The following is a 23,314-nucleotide window of genomic DNA, read 5'->3' on the forward strand; positions in this document are numbered from 1 at the left end:
CACTCCTATGGAACCAATAAGTTGTATTACCTTTCATAGAGAAATGAATGTGGTATGTTACATTTTGTTAGCTGGTTAGGATATATTTTTTTAAATTTCCTTTCTACCACATTGCAAGGAATTTTCTTGAGGGGAGGTCATGTAGTAACATATTCTAGAGTCTTCTGAACTGAGGAGGGGGACACTCATTTGTGTTTTGAAGCCCAGATCTGTCTTTGGTCCCTATTTGTGGTCTCGTTAACACTGTTTGAGTTGAGGCAGCCTAAATTATCTGGGATGAAGAATGATACTGCACATTTCTCTAGTGGTAGAAGAATTCATATACTTTCTGATGAAGTGTGTGGGGGTAGAGGGTGTCAACCTAAATGTCTTAAAAAATCACTAAGGTGAAGATTTGGGAAGGAGTTATATTGTGGGCTAAAAAGTTAAGTTGTGTTCCTTGGTTAAATTCTATTGGGGTGAGAGTTCCCAACTTACTGGTTGGTCTTCATAGTACGTTGAAAGAGAAGAGAAGGGTGCTTAAATATGTTGGGAAGGCCGGGCACTGTAGCTCACACCTGTAATCCTAGTTCTTTGGGAGGCCACGGCAGGCGGATGGCTTGAGCTCAGGAGTTCAAGATCAGCCTGGACAACATGGTGAAACCCTATCTTTACAAAAAAATACAAAAATTATTTGGGCACTGTGACATGTGTCTGTTGTCCCAGCTACTCAGGAGGCTGAGGCAGGAGGATCACCGCAGCTTGGGGAAGTTGAGGCTACATTTAGCTGTCATCATGCCACTGTATTCCAGCTTGGGTGACAGAAACCCTGTCTAAAAAAAAAGAAAAAAAGAATTGAGGTATGAGGGTATCATTTAAAATGTGAAATATTCCTGTAATTCACATTCATGGAGTTAAATTTTATACAGCTATAACTCAGGCTATCTGTCATCATGTAAAAATAGTTGAAAAATCAGAATACACATTTCCTATACACTGCGATTTTCACTAAAATACTGATTTTTTTTTTTTTTTGGAGACAGAGTCTCGTTCTGTTGCCCAGGCTGGAGTGCAGTGTCATGATCTTGGCTCACTGCAACCTCCACCTCCCAGGTTCAAGCGATTTCCAGCTAATTTTTGTATTTTTAGTAGAGGTGGTGTTTCACCATGTTAGCCAGGCTGGTCTCGAACTCCTGACCTCAAGTGATCTGCCAGTCTTGGCCTCCCAAAGTGCTGGGATTACAGGCATGAACCACAGCACCTGGCCTAAAATAATGATATTTATGAGGAAGATTACAGTTCATAAAAACTCCTTTATTTATGAACTATATTTTAGTAGTCAAAATACAGGTACTTTTTTACTCTTTTTTAAAATATACTTTCAGTAATGTTATTCTGTAGCATTTTTGGTTGGAAAGGAATTAACCACTCATTTTTTTAAAGTGAAGTCTGAATTTTGATATCTTATCGATTGCTGACCATCTTTCTCAGTCATTAATTGAGAAATATCTATAGGCAGAGAGTCTAGGCGTATACTCTTAGGCTACTGCCAGAGGCTGGACTTATGTGAAAATTGGACCAGTAGGGAAGTTTATTCTAGCTACTCTCCCTAGAAGATCTCTGTACTCAACCCATTTTCTCTCTTTTTATTTCCCTCTCACAGTCAGGGATTTGGCTTGGCCTCTTTGGTTGTGATTGAGTAATCCTATGTTACATATGGAATTGTCTCCTTCCTTTTCTTTCTAGGAAGTGCATTTTCAGCTGAGCACCTCAAACTTCAACTCCAGAAGGAATCCCTAAATGAGCTGAGGAAGGAGTGTACTGCAAAAAGGTAAATGCACACTGAGAAGAATTGCTGTGAGTGTGGAGTTCACCGTGAGGATAGATTTGAAAAAGTAACATTCTTTAAAGCTGCTGGTATTAATTTATAGTCCATATACCTCAGTACCACATTTGTTTATTCAACACATATTCATTAATTAAGCACCTACTGTGTGTCATGCACCGTGCCAGAGGTCAGTTATGAAAGCTCCTAGTATGTAGTTAGAAACATGAACACTATTTGAGTTTCTCAGGCCACAGCATCATGGTTTAATGTTTGAATTTCTTCCTTCTGTCTTCTACATGCGGTTTAGCTTATAGGTTTTTTTTCAATAATTTTTTCAGATTTACTCCTGCTTCTTGTTAGCTCATTTGGATTACTTCAGCAACTAGATTATCTCTCTAACATCAGTCTCTTCATCTTTCCAGATTGTTCTCTATGCTACGATCAGACCTCTCCTCTTAAAATACCATTTTTACCTTATTTTTTATCTTCTTTTTTTTAATGTGGAGAAACATTTCATTCATTCATTCATTCATTCATTCATTCATAGACAGGGTCTCACTCTGTCACCCAGGCTGGAGTGCAGTGGTACAGTCATAGCTCACTATGGCCTCGAACTTCTGGCCTCAAGTGATCCTCCACCTCAACCTCCCAAAGTGCTGGGATTACAGGTGTGAGCCATCATGCCTGGCATTTTTATCTTCTTAATATGGTGATCCTTTTGCTTAACTTTCAAATAGCCTGTAATAAATTGGCACCTTGCAACTGTAGTTAATTTTAGTCGCTCTCCCAACATTCATTTAACAAATGCCAATAGTTTTTCTCTTCATTTTTTCCAACATATGCTTAATTCATTGGTACCTCTGTTCTTTTGCTCATCTTCACTTGCTTTTCCTGGAAAGTCCATCCATCTTGCACTTTTCTTCAAAAAACTTTAGCAGTTGGGGATTCAAAAATGCTAGACCGGCTGGGCGCAGTGGCTCACGCCTGTAATCCCAGCACTTTGGGAGGCCGAGGTGGGCAGATCATGAGATCAGGAGATCGAGACCATCCTGGCTAACACGGTGAAACCCTGTCTCTACTAAAAATACAAAAAATTAGCCAGGTGTGGTGGCAGACGCCTATAGTCCCAGCTACTAAGGAGGCTGAGGCAGGAGAATGGCGTGAGCCTGGGCGGAGGAGCTTGCAGTGAGCCGAGATGGTGCCACTGCACTCCAGCCTGAGTGACAGAGCGAGGCGCCATCTTAAAAAAAAAAAAAAAAGTGCTAGACCTATAAAAAACCGTAGAGATTATCTATTCTAATTCTCTCAATTTGCAGATAGGAAGGCAATGCTCTGGTAAGTTACTGTTTATCCAACTCACTAGCAAAGCCAGGACTAGATCCCATTGTCTTCAGTGCTGTTTTAGATAAGAAAAAAACCAGTGATTTTCATACTGTTACACACCGCTCAATACAACGCTTTTAACATTAGATTCTCCAGCAGATCCTCACTGCATGTCTTAGAATTTAGTTCAATTCTCACTCTGTCTTCCTGCAAATAGTATCAGATCCCACAGAATTAAGGACTCATTCCCACAAGACTGCCTCACCACATCAGATGCCATTTGGCAAGCCCCAGGTTGTGACCTGTGCTTCTGATTGACCTGCTTTAAATAGAGGTTTCCCATAACCCACTCCTTGGATTCGATTAATTTGCTAGAGCAGCTCACAGAACTCAGAGAAACATTTACTTAACCCTTACTGGTTTATTATAAAGGACGTTACAAAAGATACAGATGAACAAGATGGAAGAGATGCATAGGGCAAGGTATGGGAGGAGGGAGCATGGAGCTTCCATGCCCTGTCTGTGCACATCAATCTCCAGACACCGTCAGTCTGGAAGCTCATTAAATCTTGTTGTGCAAGAGTTTGTATAGGTCTCAATCTCCAGCCCTCTTCTCAGAGTTTGGTGGGTGGGGAAGAAAGTCCAACCTTCTAATCTCTTGGTCTTTCTAGTGACCAGTTCCATCCTGAGGCTGTCTAGGAGCCCCTGCCTTAAGTCATCTAATTAGCATAAACTGTGGTGTGATCAAAAGGGGCTCATAATGAATAGCAAAAGACACTCTTATCGCTCAGGAAATTCCAAGGTTTTTAGGTGCTCTGTAATAAGAACTGGGGGCAAAGACCATACATATGTCATGTTATACTTTGACCTACAGTTTCTCCTAAATTCCTTTTGTCTTAAATTCTTGACACAGTTGATCAGGCAACTTACTTTACAGGTATTTTATCTATTGATCATGTTTCTTAAGTCGTGCAAGAAAAGAGCTGGTGCCAGGCATGGTGTCTCATGCCTGTGATCCCAGCACTTCGGGAGGCTGAGACAGGCAGATAGCTTGAGCCTACAAGTTTGAGACCAGCCTGGGCAACATGGTGAAACACTGTCTCTACAAAAAATACAAAAATTAGCTAGGCATGGTTGAGCATACCTGTAGTCTCAGCTTCTCAGGAAGCTGAGGTGGGAGGATCACCTGAGCCTGGGAAGGTCGAGGCTGCAATGAGCCAAGATCGTGCCACTGTACTCCAGCCTGAGTGTTAAAGTGAGACCCCGTCTCAAAAAAAAAAAAAAGAGAGAAGGGATAATTTCATACTATAGCTTTTTATTTGTTGTTTTTACTTTTTTTCTTACAGTCCAACATGTTGGTTTTTGAGGTAATTATAATACGTAATTGTGAGTGAAATATAGAATACTTTTTGAGGAAATACCATCCAGATCTTTCTTGAAATCAAATTGGCCTCATTAAATTGACTGTGAAATCTTGGTCAGATTACTCAGACTCTCTAAATATTGTTTCCTTGTTTATAAATAGATATAACAATATCAACCTACTAGAGTTGTTAGAATAACTAAATAAGGCCATTTGTAGATGCCTAGTGAATGATTATTTGTACCCTTCACATTTCTTTTTTTCAAAGACAGGGTCTTGCTCTGGTGCCCAGGCTGGAGTGCAGTGGCATGATCAGGGCTCACTGCAGCTTCAACCTCCCAGACCCCAGCAGTCCTTCTACATCAGCCTCCCAAGTAGCTGGAACCACAGATATATGCCACCAAGCCAGGCTAATTTTTTTATTTTTGTAGAGACGGGGTCTCCCTATATTGCCCAGGCTGGTCTTGAACTCCTGGGCCTCCCAAAGTGCTGGGATTATGGGAGTGAGCCACCACTCCCAGCCCCGTTTACATTTCTTAGCATGGTACTAATCACACACAGTAGCACTCAGTATATAGTTAGCTTCATTGATACTATTTGGAGATAGGTCAAGACTTACGGTAGCTATTATTTATGCTTCTACTTCTGAGTTTCTGTGGCCTATTACAGACGGTATAATCTTTCTTTGCATTAATTGTATGGAAATAAATGTTACAAAGCATGCAAGCATGTATTTTTTAATAAATGTATTTTTTCTTTCCTCATTAGAGAACTCTTTTTGAAGACTAATGCTCAGTTGACAATTCGTTGCAGGCAATTACTCTCTGAGCTTTCCTACATTTACCCTATTGATTTGGTAAGTTTCAAATTTTCTGAAAATATTTTTCTTTCTGAAAAGATGATTTCCGTATGAAATTTCCTCTCAATGAAAAAACTTATTGCTTTAGGCTTAATCATATGCTCTGTCATGATTCATTCAGGAGCTAGTATCTATTTAAAACATAGATTTAGACTTGTTTGGCCTTAGGTTCTACTATTTCATTTACATCACTTTGGTGGTGGGATGCACTCATTATCTGAAAGACTGCCAAATTATTTTTGGTTTCTTTAGGATCTTTTTACTTAACCACATTATCCATTATCACCACTTCTTTTTTTTTTTTTTTGAAACGGAGTTTCGCTCTGTCACCCAGGCTGGAGTGCAGTGATGTGATCTTGGCTCACTGAAAGCTCTGCCTCCCGGATTCACGCCATTCTCCTGCCTCAGCCTCCCGAGTAGCTGGGACTACAGGTGCCCGCCACCACGACGCCCGGCTAATTTTTTGTATTTTTAGTAGAGACAGGGTTTCACCATGTTAGCCAGGATGGTCTCGATCTCCTGACCTCGTGATCCACCCGCCTCAGCCTCCCAAAGTGCTTGCATATCAGGTGTGAGCCACTGCACCCTGCCCATTATCACCATTTCTGACATATACATGCAAATATATGTGCACTGCTTTAAAAATATGATTGATAATTTTCATTTATTAGTGTTACTTAAGATATTCCTGGGGTAACTGTCAGGCTGTTACGTTTTTGAGCCTAGTTTCTTAGAATGAATGAAAAAAGGAAAACTTTAATAAAATTGATTAGGATTATTTTTCAGAGAACTAAATCTGCTAAATTTGATAGTTTTCTTTTTAATGAAAAGTTGTTTAAAAGACTAATTTTCAGAGAAGAAAGCTAATAGGATTTGAGTTTGCTTATAGAATCTTATTAAACCATTTATATATGTGAATGAAACAAGGATATTTTTATGATGATAATTTTACATGGCTTTTTCCTTGGACATGATGTCTTAAATGTTATTATAGAAAATTTCAAGTATATGTAAATGTAGGGAGAGAGTAGAATGAATCACCATGTATACATCATCCAGCTTCAACAATTATGATAATACTTGGAGTTTAGAACAGTGTTTTGAGTCAGCACCAACCTGCTAATTTCTTTGAGATTTAACTTAGAGTTTGTTTGCTTTATTTATTAATTTTATTCTTTAATTAAATTCACAGAATGAACATAAGGATTACTTTGTATGCGGTGTCAAGTTGCCTAATTCTGAGGACTTCCAAGGTATTTTATTTTTTATTTCGAAGATTTGTTATATATTAATATATGGAAATAGAATATCTTGAAATGCTGGTTGCCTAGCACTTTATCCAAAAGAATTTTTGGATCTTCTGTCCTTTCCCAATTGCAAGTATGTATGTCAGACTCCTTGATGGGAGATAGAATGTTAGGTCTGATCATAGAAAAATAATTACTGAATCTTATATTAGAAATTTAAAAGAAAATAGTTTTTAAATGGGCTTTAAGCAAATTAGACAGTCAGGTTCTTAAGAATACAAATAATCGCCCTTCCTTTTGGTTTGATTTTTATGAAAAATTTGTGTGTGGTTGGGAGCAGAGGAACAGCAAACAAAATCTGTTCTGTTATTATTTAGAAAGTCATATTACTGCTGACCTGAAAAGTACTTGAAAATTTAATTTTGTGAAGTTTCCATTACCACAGGCTTAATTTGTTATACTATCATTTCTGTTATCTTTTAACTAAAAATAAATAAATAAATTACATTAAAGGTATTATAGAATGTGATCCTTAGTAATTTCTATATTTTAAAATCTTTTGTTTTTCCTGCTCACTTTGCAAATATTCCAAAGAATTTATTTTCTTTGGCATATCAGTGATTATTTTTATTGTTGGCAAAGTGGGTTCTTTTCCCTTAGCCTAAACAATGCTTTGAGGTCTACTAAGTATCTTTATAGATTATTCCCAAAGCCAGCATTTTATCTACTTGAGAAGTTACTAAAGAAGAGAGCATTGCTAGTTTTGATCAGGACTTTCATTTTCCTATAAAGAAGCTGTTGTTATTGGTGATCATTTAACATCTAAGAGTGTTTTGTTACCCTTTTGGGCCCTTACCTGTAAGTACTTTGGATGTGATAAAAGGAGAGTGATAAACCAGGAATTGGAAAACCTATGTTCAAGTCCTGATTGCCCCTCTATAAACCATGTAATTTGGAACAAGTCATGTAACCTTTGAGTTGATTTCCTAATTGATTGAATGAACTATTAATTTATGCCCTACCTGTCTTATATGATTGTTGTGAAAAATAAGTGAGGTATACCAGTAGCTATAAATGCATAAGATTTTGCCTAATCTTTAATACTCACAAAAACAAACAAAGGGATCCTGTAAGGAAAATGGTATTCAGTGACTTGATTGAGGCCACAAAACTAGGTAATAATATAGCTGGGATTTGTCTTGTTTCCATTTCATAGTGCTCCCTCAGATATCAGTAAGACACTCATAAAAATGTGTTTTGATGTTAATTTTAGGCAAAGTTGTGGTATCTTGAAGCCCATGGCGCATCATTTTCCTCATTTATTCATTTAGTAAACATATTGAGTACTCTTGTCCCATACCAGTTTCCTGGGATACAGAACATTATTCATTGAAAAAAATGTTCATTGAACACCTAAATGCCAGGCACATGATGCAGAAGGTAAACATGTTCTCTCCTTCCTTGGAGCTTATTGGGGGAGACAGCCAATAAACAAGAAAATAAGTAACTAGCAAGTATTTAATAAAGGAATATGCTATCCCAGAGAATGGAAGAAACTGCTTTAGATAAAGCAGTCAGAGAAGACCTCTCTAAGGAGAAGTATAAAATTGAAGGCTAAAAGGAGCCAACTATGCTACAGCTGGGGAAAGAGCATTTCTAGGAGAAAGGTCACCAAGTACAAAGGCGATGATGAAGGAGGAATGGGCTTGGCATCTCTCAAAAACTCAGGGTTGGGGGAATGTGAGAAAAGACTTGTATTTTGGGTAAATCATGTAATCTTTCAGCTTAATTTCTTATAAAATAAGATATCTATATCTGTAATTTCTTGTGATGATTGAATGAAATCACATTTGAAAAAGCTTTTCATATAGGAAGTACTCAATAAATGTAATTGGAATTAGTTGCAAAAGAGAGAGGAAGGAAGGACAGTAAAGACCATACGTGTGTAGCTGGAGCATAGTGAGCGAGGGAAGAGCTAGAAGAGGTAGGAGAGGGCAGCCAGGGCCTTGAGGTCACTATAAGGAGTTGATATTTTATTCTCGAGGAAGTAGGAAATGCCTGAGGGACTTCAAGAAGCAGGATGGCATGAGCTGAGTTAGGCTTTTAAAAGTCACTCTGGCTGCTAAATACAGAATGATTTGAAGGGGGCAGTCAGGGAAGCAGGAATATCAGGAGTGGTGGTCTGATTACTCTGAGATGTGTCTTGATTCTATTTTGTTTTCTTTGAAATTCCTTGTCTCCTAGTTTTTCATAGCTTTTATAGTTATCTACACTTACAATGCCCAACAAGCTGAATACAGTCTTCCTACCCTTTAATAAATTAGTGTAGCTTTTTAGTGCAGTTGTTGAAAAACAAAATGTGAGATAAAATGAAATAAATGTTTAATTTTACTCTAAGGTCGTATTCATTCCCCATGATCCTTAGGAATCAGAAATTTTAAGAAGCACATGCAGTAATATTGGACTTTAAAAATCTTACGTTGGCCGGGTGCGGTGGCTCACGCCTGTAATTCCAGCACTTTGGGAGGCTGAAGTGCGCAGATCATTTGAGGTCAAGAGTTTGAGACCAGCCTGACCAATATGGTGAAACACTGTTTCTACTAAAAATACAAAAAATCAGCTGGATGTGATGGCACACACCTGTAATCTCAGCTACTTGGGAGGCTGAGGCACGAGAATCACTTGAACCCAGAGGCAAAGGTTGCAATGATCTAAGATTGCACCACTGCACTCCAGCCTGAGCGACAGAGTGAGACTCTGTCTAAAAACAAAAACAAACAAACAAAATCTTATGTTAGTATCCTGCAAGGCACTTCCATTTACTAAATGTATTGAGTGTTCTGTGTATGTCATCCACGGTGCCAGGTGTTGAGGGTGTAAGAGATGGTTAAGACATTGATCCTGCCTCAGTGAGATTATAGTCCAGTTGAGGATATCAGATTTGTAATCAAGATAGTCAATAAGTATTTATTGAATTCATACTCTGTGTCAGGCACTTAGAAGTTTATAGCAGGTACATGGTACTCAAAAAAGTGAGAATAATCACTTCTATCAGGAGGGGATCAGGAAAACTTTTATAGAGAAGATGATTTCAATATCTTAAAATGATATTTTCCAGTAGAAAAAAGAGTAAGAAGACATTTTAGGCTGGGTGAGTAGAAATATAGTAACATACGCTGGGCATGGTGGCTCATGCCTGTAATCCTAGCACTTTGGGAGACTGAGGTGGGAGGATTGCTTGCGACCAGGAGTTTGAGGCTGTAGTGAGCTATGATTTTGCCACTGCACTCCAGTCTAGGTGACAGAGTGAGAACCCATTTCAAAATAGAAAATAAGAAAGGGAAAGAAATATGATAACATGGAACATCATGATGTTCTCACATTTACCCTAATTCTCACAACTGTGAGAATTAATTCCATCTGTAAGGAAAGGAATTACCCTAAATTTAAAAAAGAAAAAAAAAAAAGAAAAAATTGAAGCTCAGAGAGATTAGTTAATTTTTTCGAGGAGTCATATTAACCAGTGATAAACCTAAGGTTATTCCTGGTCTGCCTGATTCTAAGATTCGTATAATTCTTGCCACAATGCAGTTTTCTTCCTCGCTTTGAATAATAACCTCTTTAAACCTGTGACAACTTTTTAGTATTCTATAGCAGCTGCTTTCTGGGAGAGACTCTAGTGAAGGAACTCCAAGCTGGTTATTCTGTGATATTCATGAGGCTTTGCTGGGATAGACTTTACACTGCATGGGGTGATACTGTTTGGGAAACTCCACCGTAGTGCTCCAACATTATTATGCTTTTCTAAGTGGGTAAGTTACTGTTGGAGTATGCCAAGGAGACCTGGACACAATGGGAGAAAATTGTCCAGTGAAGGGTGTTCATCTGAGTTCCACTGACTGAGACATTTAGCTTAAAAAAAAAAAGTGTGTGTGTGTGTGTGTGTTTGTGTGTGTGTGTAAGTAATCCATAACACGAGAGCCTTTTGTGGTAATGAGACCCAGATTTCCTTCTGTGTCTGTATCCCTTTATGCAGGCATGATTTCTTGGAAAGGAGAGTCCATATGTCAAACAATGTCTCATTGAGAACATGGAATGATTCCATAGATGCTGTGGCAGTGATTAGAGTCTTAAATATTTTGTCCTGTCTGGATCAGTGGGTGCTTGGTTCCTTAACAAATCAGCTGCCTCAGTGATTGGGAAGGCAGGATGGTAAGAGCTTTTAGATCACTTATTGTACTTGGATGCGTTTGAATATTAATAGTTTGTCCAACATATAAATCAAAGGAACATTTGAATGAATTTATAATGTTATGGCCATTGCGTGTTTGTGGAATTTGTTGTCATAAAAATTATACAAAAGCTACAGCCTTGAGTGGTTACCTACATTTTAAAAATAAACCAGGAATATTTATTATGAGGAAACTGTGGGTTTTTATTTTATTTTCAAGCCCCTTAAAACTTTGTTGGAATTAGCATCTTTTTCACACACCTGAGTCTTAAGGTTCATTCGTGTTTCTCCCTGGACCCTCCACTCCTGCTCCAACTTCTCACTAATAAAACTATCGTCTGTGACCTTTCTAACCCCCAGAACAGCATAAGGTACACAAACCTCTGCTCTGCCTTAGGTGTTAGGGACGTCATTAATGCTTACTGGAAAAGCACACCCTAGAGAGCTGGGTTTTGGCTGTGGCAGGTAAAAAAATCTTTCAGATCTTGCAATGCTGGAAACCTTAAACCTTTTGGTTTTTTAGCTAAAGTGATTGGCAATAGAATGTGACATCTGAGGTTGCATGGCTTGCAATAGCCATAATTAACCACATGAGCTCACATTTTCCCACTGGAGATTCAGTGGTCTTGGGGTGATGAAAGTGACTTCCCTACCAGGAGGTGGTTTTCCTTTTGAGGGTATTGGAATACCCTTGGGCCCTGTAATGCTTCACCCGTGGTCCTTTTAAAATGCTTTTTAATATAAAGCTTCAATATTGGAAATCTAACACCACAATGTTTAACACTAAGGCTGTGATGGAGCACTATGGCCTGGAATGGGAAACCTAGAATTTTTAATAGGTGGAGTGGGAAGACTTGTGGCAAGAATGGTGAGTGTGAATAACCTGAATCAAAGCTGATTTCCAATATTATTCAATTTTCAGTGTGTGCTATTTCTTTTTGTTTTATTTCTGTGTGTAGACTTCTCTTAGAGATGCCTTTTTATCTTTAAATGTAAACAAAGTTGTTTTGTTCATTGGTGGGGGGTGATGTTAGAAAACCAACTTGTTCTTTTAATAGAGATGTGGATGTAGTCTCAAAATACACAAATATAATTCTTTAGCAGTCCTCCTTTCATAATATGGGGAAAACGTAGAAGCTTGAATGTTTAGCATTAGATAGATATTTTTGAAACAATCATTGTTTGCATTTGACTTGCTTGAAAGGCTAATTTAAGAGGCCTACTGCTTTCTGGAAGTTTTCAAATCCTCTTCTGTCAGGTCATATAGGAAAGGAAAAGCTTTGTATAAAGCACATAGAGGGAAGTTGCAACTTAGCATAGTATTATCTGTCTTTAAGTCCTCCTCTTCTTCCTCTTCCCCTCTCCCTTCAAAAGGTGGTTATTGAAGATCAAGTCCTTTTACTGACAGGAATATTTTAAATTTGAGAAGACCTAATCTTTATGGAAAGCACGAGGCAGAATTCAGTCACCTGTGAAGAAACTCACAGTTACAGCTGTGACTCCACACCTGTATAGGTATTCTGGAGGATTGTGGACACAATTCTCTCAGTTATTTCATCACTCATAGTTTCTACCTATGTGGCTTTGACCAAGCCATTTATACCACCTGGGTCTCATTTCTCTCTTCTCCAAGTTGGTAGCATCGGAATCAGTGATTGCGAAAGTTTCTCTTAGTTCTATTATTGTTTGATAATGAATTCATAATGAAACAAATTTATAATGTAAAGTACTTTTATTCCCTAAGGTAGTCTGATGTACGGGTTTCAGCAGAAGGAAGGTGTTGTAGTAGTATTCAAGGTACTTGGGTGGGACTGGGGCAAGAGGACACCGTCTCTAAAAATAATTAGGATTCTAGTTAGTTAGAGCATAACTCAGTAGTTGGTTGAAAATTACTGCTGTTTGATTTTTTTCCGTAAGTTTGTTTTAGAGAACAGACATTCCTTGAGAAGCCCATTTTCTGTTGAGTACTATGCAAGTCATCGAGGACTCTCAGACTTTTTATGTGCTCTTTGCTCTTACTAGAAAACTGTGAGGAAACTAAGATGGTACACGTGTGTCATATACTTGGTACATTCGAGGCTCCCAAGTTAAAAAATTGTTATATGCTGGGCACAGTGGCACACACCTGTAGTCCCAGTTACTTGGGAGGCTGAGGCATGAGGATTGCTTGAGCCCAGGAGTTTGAGGTCAGCCTGGGCAACATAGTTAGGCCCCATCTTTTTTTAAAAAATAATTGTTATATTAATGTTTAACAATAAAGTTATGAGACAGTACAGTAGACTGATTAATGGTGGAAGATGAGGTGTCAAGTCAACCTGTTCACTAGCTCTATTACTTTGGAAAGATTCCTTAATCTCTGAGCCTTAGTTTCTTTATCTGTAAAAGGAATGCAATAGCATTTAAAAGGTGTTTAACATTGTTAGTGAATGAATGACTGTCATATATAAAGTACTATAGACAGTTCTGGACAGAAAAAAGTATATATATAAAAAATATATATAAATAGTTACCCATTTTTATAAGACTACCAAAGAAAAACAAATAGTCTGCTATGGTAGTTAAGGGCAGAGAATTCACTGAGGAATGGATCTCTATAGTGGCACTTCTACCATAAGAAGGTAGTGCTTAGATAATTAAGTAGAAACAGAAAGAAGAATGCGAAAATTTTTATTAGTAATTGAGGCTAAAGCCACCCTTAGAAGTCAGGGAATAGTCAAGCCATGGTCATTGTGATCATTTCAGCCCTTCTTCTCTAGCCAGATGGGATATTCCAGATTATGTGTTAAATGTTTTAGTGTATGCGTGCACACACATGCACTTGTGCACTTTTAAAAGCATTTAGGAATACTGTATACTGAGAAGATCCTGTTTCCTTCCTCTTGGGGGAAGTTTAAAACTTTCTGTTGTATTACTCCCTGTTCTTAGCCCCTGAATCATCATTTATCACTTGATAGATAGTGGCAGAAATCTGGATAAGTTTAGAAAATGTAATTGTCTGTGGCTTTTTGAAAGCTAGATGCTTATGTCTGATTATAAGATACCTGCATTTTTTCCTAGTAGTTGCTTCCACCTGTATTACATAAATAGGGTGGTATATGAACAGTGTGGTTTTTCACCTTTTGCTTTTGCTGTTTAAAACATTTTCCCCGTTAACTCATATTAAACTTCATAGACTTATTATGTAACTCTGTCTTTTTCAATATCAAGAACATACCCCATAAGAATGATTATACTATTTCATTTCCCTTTAGAATTAATAATGTTGTAAAATAGTACAACTATATTGCCTAGGAAATTGTTAATGAATAAAATGTATAACCACTGTATAGTGTGTTATGTTTAAACCTCTGAAGCTAATTTTCGTATCATGTAATAGACTCAAGTATTAATTCATCCTGTAAAAATACTGGGAAAGAAAGCAATGGTTATTTGGACATAGTAAGAGTTCTTGCTTTAAGGTATATGTCAAATGTTAATCTCGTCACATTAATTATTGGGAAATAGTTTAAAATGCAGTTAGTAGATGAAGTTTCAAGTCTTGTTAATGTGTTTACATTTGCATAAAATTTATATAATTTAGATAAGTGATTAATATTTTATGTACCACATATTTTTATAAAATAGTCTTTGAAAATGATTTATTATCTTATGGTTATTTATAAGGTAAATAGTTATTTTCTTTTCCTCTGCTTTTGAATTTACAGCAAAAGATGATGGAAGCATTGCTGTTGCTCTTGGTTATACTGCACATCTGGTCTCCATGATTTCCTTTTTCCTACAAGTGCCCCTCAGATATCCTATAATTCATAAGGGGTCTAGATCAACAATCAAAGACAATATCAATGACAAACTGACGGAAAAGGAGAGAGAGTAAGTGTCTTTTTTTTAAAAAATGATTTTAACATCAAGCCAGTATAAGATGTGGGGTATAATAAAATACATAAAATGTAACCTAAATTATGACAAATTTATATAACCTTTGTAGAGTGCTCCATTTCATTTAAATCAAATGTAGTTATTATATGAAACTAGTTATTCATATAAATTTTAATGACTCAACCCCTGGGCTTCCAATAATTGCTAATGGTGGCAAAAATTTACTTAAGTTTCATTTACTTTCTTCTTACTTTTGTGAGGGTAAGTGTCATATGATCTACAAATATTCACCTAGTACCTCTTGCCTGCCACTCAACAAGTAAAATGTTAAAAGATTTGTCAGAGATCTAACTAGGAAAAGATATAATGGCGGATTGAACATAGCTGAAAAGTGGATTAGTGAATTGGAAGATAGGTCAGTAGAAAATGCAAGTGTCTAATATACGTGTAATTTCTGGCACAGAGAGGCTGGAAAGATTGTGGGGTAAACACAAAATTTTAAGAGATAATGACTAAGAATTTTCAAATTTAACAAAAGACATGAAATTACAAATTCAAGAAGCACTAACAAAACAGAATGACAATAAAGAAAACATACCTGGGGAAATTAAACAGCTGAATATCAAAGATAAAGTGAAAATACTAAAAGCAACGAGAGAGAAAGACATGATAGCATGAAAAGATTGATAGTAAGACTGAAAGCTGATTTCTCAGTGGAACAATGGAAGCAAGATGGTGATGCAGTGACATTTTAAAATACTGAAAAAACACAACTGACCACTTAGAATTCTATACCCAGTGAAAATATTATTCAAAAGTACAGGTAAAATAAAGATATTTCAGACTATCAAAACTGAGAAAATGTATTGCAGCAGACCTACAGTAAAGGAAATATTAAAGGAAGAATAAAAATAATTTCAAACAAACATGGAAATACAGTACAGAACAAAGAATAAGAGAAAGGATAAAGATGTATTTCTAAATTCATTTTGACTATAAATAAATACTAATGTCTTCTTAAATATAACATGCATATACATAATAATATATGTAGGATTATAATGCATGGTTCTAACACAAAAAGTAAAAAGGGTTGAGTGGGGTTAAAGTGCTCTGAGATCTTAGCATTGTCTGGAAAATGGTAAAGGTACTAATTTATATCAGACTAATAAATCAAATATGCGTATTGTACTTTTCTTTTTTTTGCCTTCAGCACTTTAAATATGTAATACCACTCTCTCCTGTCCTGTGAGTCTTCCACTGTAAAGTCTGCTGCCAGACGAATTGGAGCTCTATTGTATGTTACTTGTTTCTTTCTTAAAAAAAAATTAAATGATAGAGCTTTATTGTGAAAAATCATTTGATTGCTAATGTAATCCAATTATTTGGTTCCATTGTGTTTTTTGTTGCTGTTGTTGTTGTTGTTGTTTGTTTGTTTGAGATGGAGTCTTGCTCTGTTGCCAGGCTGGAGTGCAGTGGCGCAATCTTGGCTCACTGCAACCTCCACCTCCTGGGTTCAACAATTCTTCTGCCTCAGCCTCCTGAGTAGCTGCACGCCCAGCTAATTTTTGTATTTTTAGTAGAGAAGAGGTTTCACCATGTTGGCCAGGATGGTCTCAATCTCCTGACCTCATGATCCACCCGCCTTGGCCTCCCAGAGTACTGGGATTACAGGCCATTGTGTGATTTTATAGCATTCTTTGCCATTGCTTTATTTATATTTATCCTTGTTTCTTTTCTCCTGCTGCTTTTAGGATCTTCTCTTTATACTTGACCTTTGGGAATTTGATTGCTAAATGCCTTGAGGTAGTTTTCTTTGAGTAAAATCTGTGTGGTGTTCTGTAACCTTCTTGTACTTGAATATTGATATTTTTTCCTAGGTTTGGGAAGTTCTCTGTTATTATTCCTTTCTACTCCTATCTCTTTCTCGACCTCCTCTTTAAGGCCAGTAACTCTTAGGTTTGCCCTTTGAGGCTGTTTTCTAGTTCTGTAGGCATGCTTCATTCTTTTTTATTCTTTTTTCTTTTGTCTCCTCTGACTGAGCATTTTCAAATAGCCTGTCTTCAAGACCACTAATTCTATCTTCTCCTTGATCAGTTCTGCTGTTAAGAGACTTTGATGTATTCTTCAGTATTTCAGTTGCATTTTTCACCTCTAGAATATCCACTTGATTCTTTTTAATTATTTCAATCTCTTTGTTAAATTTATCTGATAGAAGTCTGAATTCCTTCTCTGTATTATCTTGAATTTCTTTGTGTTTCCACAAAATGGCTATTTTGAATTCTCTGTCCGAAAGATCACATATCTCTGTTTCTTCAGAATTGGTCCCTGATGCCTTATTTAGTTAATTTGGGGAGGTCATGTTTTCCTTGATGGCCTTGATGCTTGTGGATGTTTGCCAGTGACTGGGCATTGAAGAGTTTAGGTATTTACTGTAGTTTCCACAGTGTGGGCTTATTTGTACCTGTCTTTCTTGGGAAGGCTTTCTAGGTTTTTGAAAGGACTTGGATGTTGTGATCTAAGCTGTATCTGCATTAGGGGGAACACTAAGCTCATTAACACTGTGGTTCTTGCAGTCTTGTAGAGGTACCACTTGGTGGTCTTGGATAAGATCCAAAAGAGTTCTCTGGATTACCAGGCAGAGACTCCTGTTCTCTACCGTTACTTTTTCTCAGTCTCTCTCTCTATGCTGAGCCACCTGGAGCTGGGAGTAGGGGGACACAATCACCCTCGTGCCCTCCACCACTGGGATTTCCCTGGTTCAGACCTGATGCCCGCATAGGACTGGGTCTTACCCTAGGCCCTGTGTAACCTCTACCTGGCTACCACCTATGTTTGCTCAAGACCCTGTGGCTCTACGATTAGCAGGTGGTGAAGCCAGCCAGGATTGTGTCCTTCCCTTCAGGGCAGCAAGTTTCTCCCAGCCCCTGAGCAGGCCCGGAGATGCTGTTTAGGAGGGAAAGACTGGAGTCCAAAACCTTAGAAATCTATCTGGTGCTCTATTCTATTGCAGCTAAGCTGGTGCTTAAACTGTAAGACAAAGTCCTTCCCACTCTTCCCTCTCCTTATCATACGCAGAGGTTTCTCTTCACTTGGCCATCATCACCTAGACCCATGGTGGGTACTGTCAGGCTATTACTGATGTTCACTTAAGGCTCAAGGGCTCTTCAGTTAGCTTGTGGTGAATGCTGCCACACCTGGGACTCACACTTCAGGGCAGAGGGCTCCCCTCTGGACCAGGACAGGTCCAGAAATGCCATCCAAGAGCCAAGGCCTGAAGTCAGGGACCCCAAAAGCCCATTTGGTGCTGTACTCCACTGTGGCAAGCTGGTACCTGAAAACAGCACATCTCAGAGTCTCACCCAAGGCCCACAGCTTACTGTCTGGGTATTACTCCTGGTTCTTCAGGGCCCAAGGGCTTTTTGGTCACAGGTGATGAATCCTGCCAGGACTTGGTCCTTCCTTTCAAGGCAGCACATTCCCTTCTGGCCCAGCGTGTGTCTAGGTATGTTATCTGGGAGCTAGGGTCTGGAATGGGGGCCTCATGATTGCCCAGTGCCCTATCCTATTGTGGCTAAGCTGGTATCCACGATGCAAGACAAAGTCTCCCTTCTCCTATCAAGCAGAAGGAAGGAGTCTTTTTTTTTTTTGCTGCAGGCTGTGCTGCCTGAGGTTGGTGAAGGGGTGTCACAAGAACTTCCTTAGCCACCCCGGCTAGTGTCCCATGTCCATTGCCTCTAAGGCCAGCACTGGCACTAGGACTTACCTAGGAATTGCAGTCTTCACAGCCTAGACTGTCTTTCAAGATTATTTAGAACCCCAGAGCACCTTTTCCATGGTATAAAGGTTTGCCAAAACTCAAGTTCTAACCACTGGGATGGGCGATTCCCCTCTGACTAGGGCTGATCTAAATGCTGCCCCCATGGATGGGCATTGGCTGAGTTTAGTCCAGTTTTGTTTCCCACTGTGACAGAGCGGCACTGAGTTGAATGCAAAGTACCACAATCACTGTGCTCTCCCTCCCTCAAGAGCGCAGATGCTGTGTATCTCATGGCCGCTGCCGAAGGAATGGGGAAGGGGCGGCATCAGCAATTCAAGTCTGTCTTTCCTACCGTCTTCAATGCCTTTTTCAGCTATATGAAGTTAAAACCAGGTACTGTGATTGCTTACCTGATTTTTAGTTGTTATGTAGGTGCTTTTTTGTGTGTGTAGATGGTTGTTAAATTGGTGTTCCTGCAAGGTTAGCAGGGGAACAATCAGTGAAAGCATCTGTTCAGCCATCTTGCTTCACCCTCCTCATGGTGTTGTCTTATAATCCTTTTCATTTCTGTAAGGTTTGTAGTAATGTCCCCACTTTCATTTCTCATTTTACTGCATTTTCTTTCTGCTTTTTCATAGTTAGTCTAGCTAAAGATTTGTCAATTTCTTTTCAAAGAACTGACTTGTGGTTTTGTTGATTCTCTCTAGTGTTTTTTTGCTCTCCATTTTGTGTATCTCTGCTCTTTATTATTTCCTTCATTCTGCTAGCTTTGTGATTTATTTTCTTTTTTCTCTAGTTTCTTAAAGATGGCAACTTAGGTTAATGAGATCTTTCTTTTATAATGTCAGTGCTTACACCTATAAAATAGTTTCCACACCTCATAGATTTTTGTATGTTATGTTTGTTTAAATTAAAGTCAAAGTATTTTTTAATTTCCCTGTGATTTCTTTATTGACCACTGGTTGTTTATGAGAGCATTGTTTGGCTGGGCGTAGTGGCTCATGCCTGTAACCCCAGCACTCTGGGAGGCCAAGGCAGGCAGATACTTTGAGGCCAGGAGTTTGAGACCAGCCTAGACAACATGGCGAGACACTGTCTTTACAAAAAATACAAAAATTAGCTGAGCATGGTGGTGTGCACTCAAGAAGCTGAGGTGGGATAATTGATTAAGCCCAGGAGGCAAAGGCTGCAGTGAGCTGAGATTACAGCACTGCATTCCAGCCTGGGTGACAGAGCAAGACTCTGTCTCAAAAAAAAAAAAAAAAAAAGAGAGAGAGAGCATTAATTTTCACGTATTTGTGAATTTTCTAGTTTTCCTTTCATTATTGAGTTCTTGTTTTATTCCATTGTGACATAGAAGCAGAGATGATAGTTTTATGATTGTAATATTTTTTAAATTATGAAGACTTGTTTTGTGGCCTAATGTATTGTCTATCCCGGAGAACATTCCACATGCACTTGAGAAAAATGTGTATTCTGCTGTCATTAGATGCAGTGTTCTATTTATGTCTGTTAGATCTAGTTGGTTTATGATGTTCTCAAGTCCTCGATTTCCTTATTGATCTTCTGTCTAAATGTTCCATTTATGACTGAGAGTAGAGTATTGAATTCTTAAACTATTGCTGTAAAACTGTATATTTCTCCTTTCAGTTCTGTCAACATTTGCTTGATATATTTTAGACCTCTGTTGTTTTGTGCACATATTTCTTGTTATGTCTGCCTGATGAATTGACCCTTTTATTGGTATATTTTTGCCTCTTATAACAACTTTTGACCAAAAGACTGTTTTATCTGATATTAGTATGACCACCCCAGCTCTCCTTTGGTTACTATTTGCATGGACTGTCTTTCCCATCTTTTCACTATGAACATTTTTATCTAGAATAAGTCTCTTGAAGATGGGATATAGTTGGAGCATTCCTTTTATGCATTCCTCCAATCCCTGCCTTTGGATTAGAGTTTTTAATCCACTTACACTTAGTTACTGGTAGGGAAAAACTTACTTATGCCACTTTGCTATTTGTTTTCTCTATGTCTTATGCTTTTTTTGTGTCTCATTTCCTTTATTACTGCCTTCTTTTGTGCTTAGTTGATATTTTTTGAGGTGTACCCTTTTGATTCCTTTCTCATTTCCTTTTCTGTGTATTTTATAGTTTTTTATGGTTACGATGGGGATTTTAATTAGCATCCTACATTTATAACATTCTAGTTTGAATTGATACCAGTTAGCTTCAGTAGCATATAAAAACTCTGTTTCTATACGCCTCTCCTCCTCCCTCCCATCTTGTGCTGTTGTCACAAATTGCATCATTATACATTGTGTGCCCATAATTCTTTTTTATTTACATGTGTAATTACCTTTTCTGGATTTTTATTTCTTTATACAGCTTCAAGTTACTATCTATGGTCCTTTAATTTCAGTTGAAGGCCTTAGCCTTCACTTTCTGGTCGCACTAAGCCTAGCTGTCAGCCAGAGGGGAAAGTGTAGGCCCTTCAGGTTTTTTCTGAACATGCATCTTGTTTTGGGCATGAGTGTAGCTTCTAAATTCCCCAGTATACTTGGACACTTTTGAATGACCTAATTTCTCAAAGAAACTCTCCAGCTTTTCTTCTCAGGCTTTAGGCAGTCTGTTTTATGTCTGAACTGTAATTTTTTTGCCCCAGGTGGCTCTGGGTTGTTTGTTTGCCTTGCTACTTGAACATTGTTAGCTGCTTTTCAGTTCTGAGTGAGTTCAGACTAGGTGAGGAACAAGAGAAAGTGACTTGCATTAGTCCTTCAGGTAGCCGCCAGACAAGTTAGAACAGACACACTTTTTTTTTAGAATAAGAATCTGGTCTATTTGCTCAAGATCAAAAAATGAGGTGCCATACTGAGAGGGCAGGCTGTCGTCTTCAAGACCTATGCTGAGCTGGAGTGGAGGGTAGGGCCAGGGCAAGTCAAAAAGCTGCAAAACGTTCTTCCTGGTTTTGAGTTTCTTTTTTCTTGATTTAATGTTCAGACAATTGATATAAACCTTTGACTATTTTCTGGGGTTTTGACAAAGTTGATTTTGACAATTTTTCTTGATTTTTTTTTTTAGATGTTTCCCTGGAGGGACAGGTCTTTGGCTATATCTACTGTATATATATATATATATATATATATTTTTTTTTTTTTTTTGCTGACATCATTTGGTTTGTTTAATGATGAAAAACATGGCTTATAAGGGATGAAGGGATGCCTAGATGATTTTAAGCAAAAGAGAATACCATGACCAGATATATACTTAAGAAAGATCACCTTGTAGTTCTCTGGAGACTGGGGTATTTCCAGCCAGCCTTCTCCTAGTGCCATAATGTTCAAATTAAGTGTCTTTCCAGATTTTTATCAAAATTTTTCATGATAATCAGACTTTAAAATTAGTTATCCAGGAAAATCACTTTGGGAGCTTGCAGGAAGGGTGTTCCTTGAGATGGTAAATATTCTTGCTCCAGATCAGTTGCACACTTTAATTTGTGAAGTAGCAACTTAATATGTGGGCAGTTTCAAGTAGCATGCCCCAGTGTGAGTAGCAGCAGTGATTTCTTGATTGATTGGTTGATTGATTTTCTCAAGTGATCTGGTAAGGTCAGCTGGTTTTAGGTGATTATGTTATCCCTTTTTTCCTTGGCAGCCAGAGGAACCACAGGAATTGCATTTTGGTGAATGAATTTTGTATTCTGCCTCTATCTTCCTCCTTTTGCTGAAACACATGTTATATTTTGTTGATTTTGATATGTACATTTTGGGCATTTTAATATTGATAAAAATGAGATGCATCTTATAATTAATGGGCATGTCATATTATAATTGATAGTACTTTTCTTAGTGTTACATAAGTTAATGATGCATTTTACAATTGATGCTCTCTTAGATTTTAGGAACTATTAAGTGTTTTACCTGGTTTTATGCATTTTTGTGAAGTACTTCAAATCCTTTTTGGAATAACATGGATGTATAAATAAATATATAAATAGAAATACATTTATTGATTATGCTTATGCCTCAGTTATTCTTAGCCTGGATCACTGAAAGAGCAGATTAAACATGGTTTTTCTTTCTCTTGTTTTCAATTTTGATGTAAACCTTTCCAGGACATTAGATGGAATCAGATCTTCATGGGAGATGTCAAGTAGAAATTGAATGACTCATTGGATAAATTATAATTAATGTAATGGCCCTAGGAATTTTCAGCCTCTCCCCTCTCTGATTACCTGTCTCATCTGGCTATTGGCACATGAGATGTTAGAGTTCAAAGCTCTATTTAGCCAGTTTTGCTGGAAGAAAAAAAGACCGATTTCTTTTCTTTGTCTGGCCTGTTTGAAACACAGGCCTGGACCGATGCCTTGCCTAAACCATTACTTGTGCACCTGCATACTGTAAAGGGAAACTCTGAAATCTTTGCTGCATTTCACTGTGAGGCTCAGACTACAAAACATGAGGAATGTAACCAGAGTCCAGCTGCAATGTTCCTCCACCCGCCACTTCTTTCACTGAGGACTGAAAAGTATGTTTTAAAGTGATTTTTGGAATGAAATTTATTAGTCATTGTTATTGTGCTACTTAACTGTCTGGTAGATAATAAATTCAGAATGGATTAGTGAAACAAGCCATGAGTTAGGACCTAGCTGATGAGAGCATATGGCTTTTTCAAGGCCTTAAAAGATGTCTGAAGTTTGTTTTATTCTCAGGAGGAGAAACAGGGGGTGGTATAATTGGCAGGCACTTTTGAAACTTTCTGGCCTGCTCACAGCAATACTTTTATAAATCTCTAAAAGATGGTCAGCTATTTTTCTGTTGTAGAATTATTGAAACTTAGAGAAATGGTA

The 23,314-nt window shown here is 37.9% G+C and overlaps 1 protein-coding gene across 2 annotated transcripts in view; it reads left to right on the forward strand.

Moving 5' to 3' along the window:
• UVRAG (UV radiation resistance associated) overlaps positions 1-23,314 on the forward strand; it is a 327,393-nt gene that overhangs the window by 187,029 nt on the left and 117,050 nt on the right. For both annotated transcript variants that reach the window (XM_002822260.4, XM_054524839.2), the window contains exons 9-12: positions 1,726-1,810; positions 5,262-5,349; positions 6,545-6,605; positions 14,535-14,700. In XM_002822260.4, coding sequence (XP_002822306.1) covers positions 1,726-1,810; positions 5,262-5,349; positions 6,545-6,605; positions 14,535-14,700 — 400 coding nt within the window. The remainder of the gene's footprint in view (positions 1-1,725; positions 1,811-5,261; positions 5,350-6,544; positions 6,606-14,534; positions 14,701-23,314) is intronic.

The sequence above is a fragment of the Pongo abelii genome, chromosome 9 (assembly GCF_028885655.2).
Source record: "Pongo abelii isolate AG06213 chromosome 9, NHGRI_mPonAbe1-v2.0_pri, whole genome shotgun sequence".
Classification (NCBI taxonomy): domain Eukaryota; kingdom Metazoa; phylum Chordata; class Mammalia; order Primates; family Hominidae; genus Pongo; species Pongo abelii.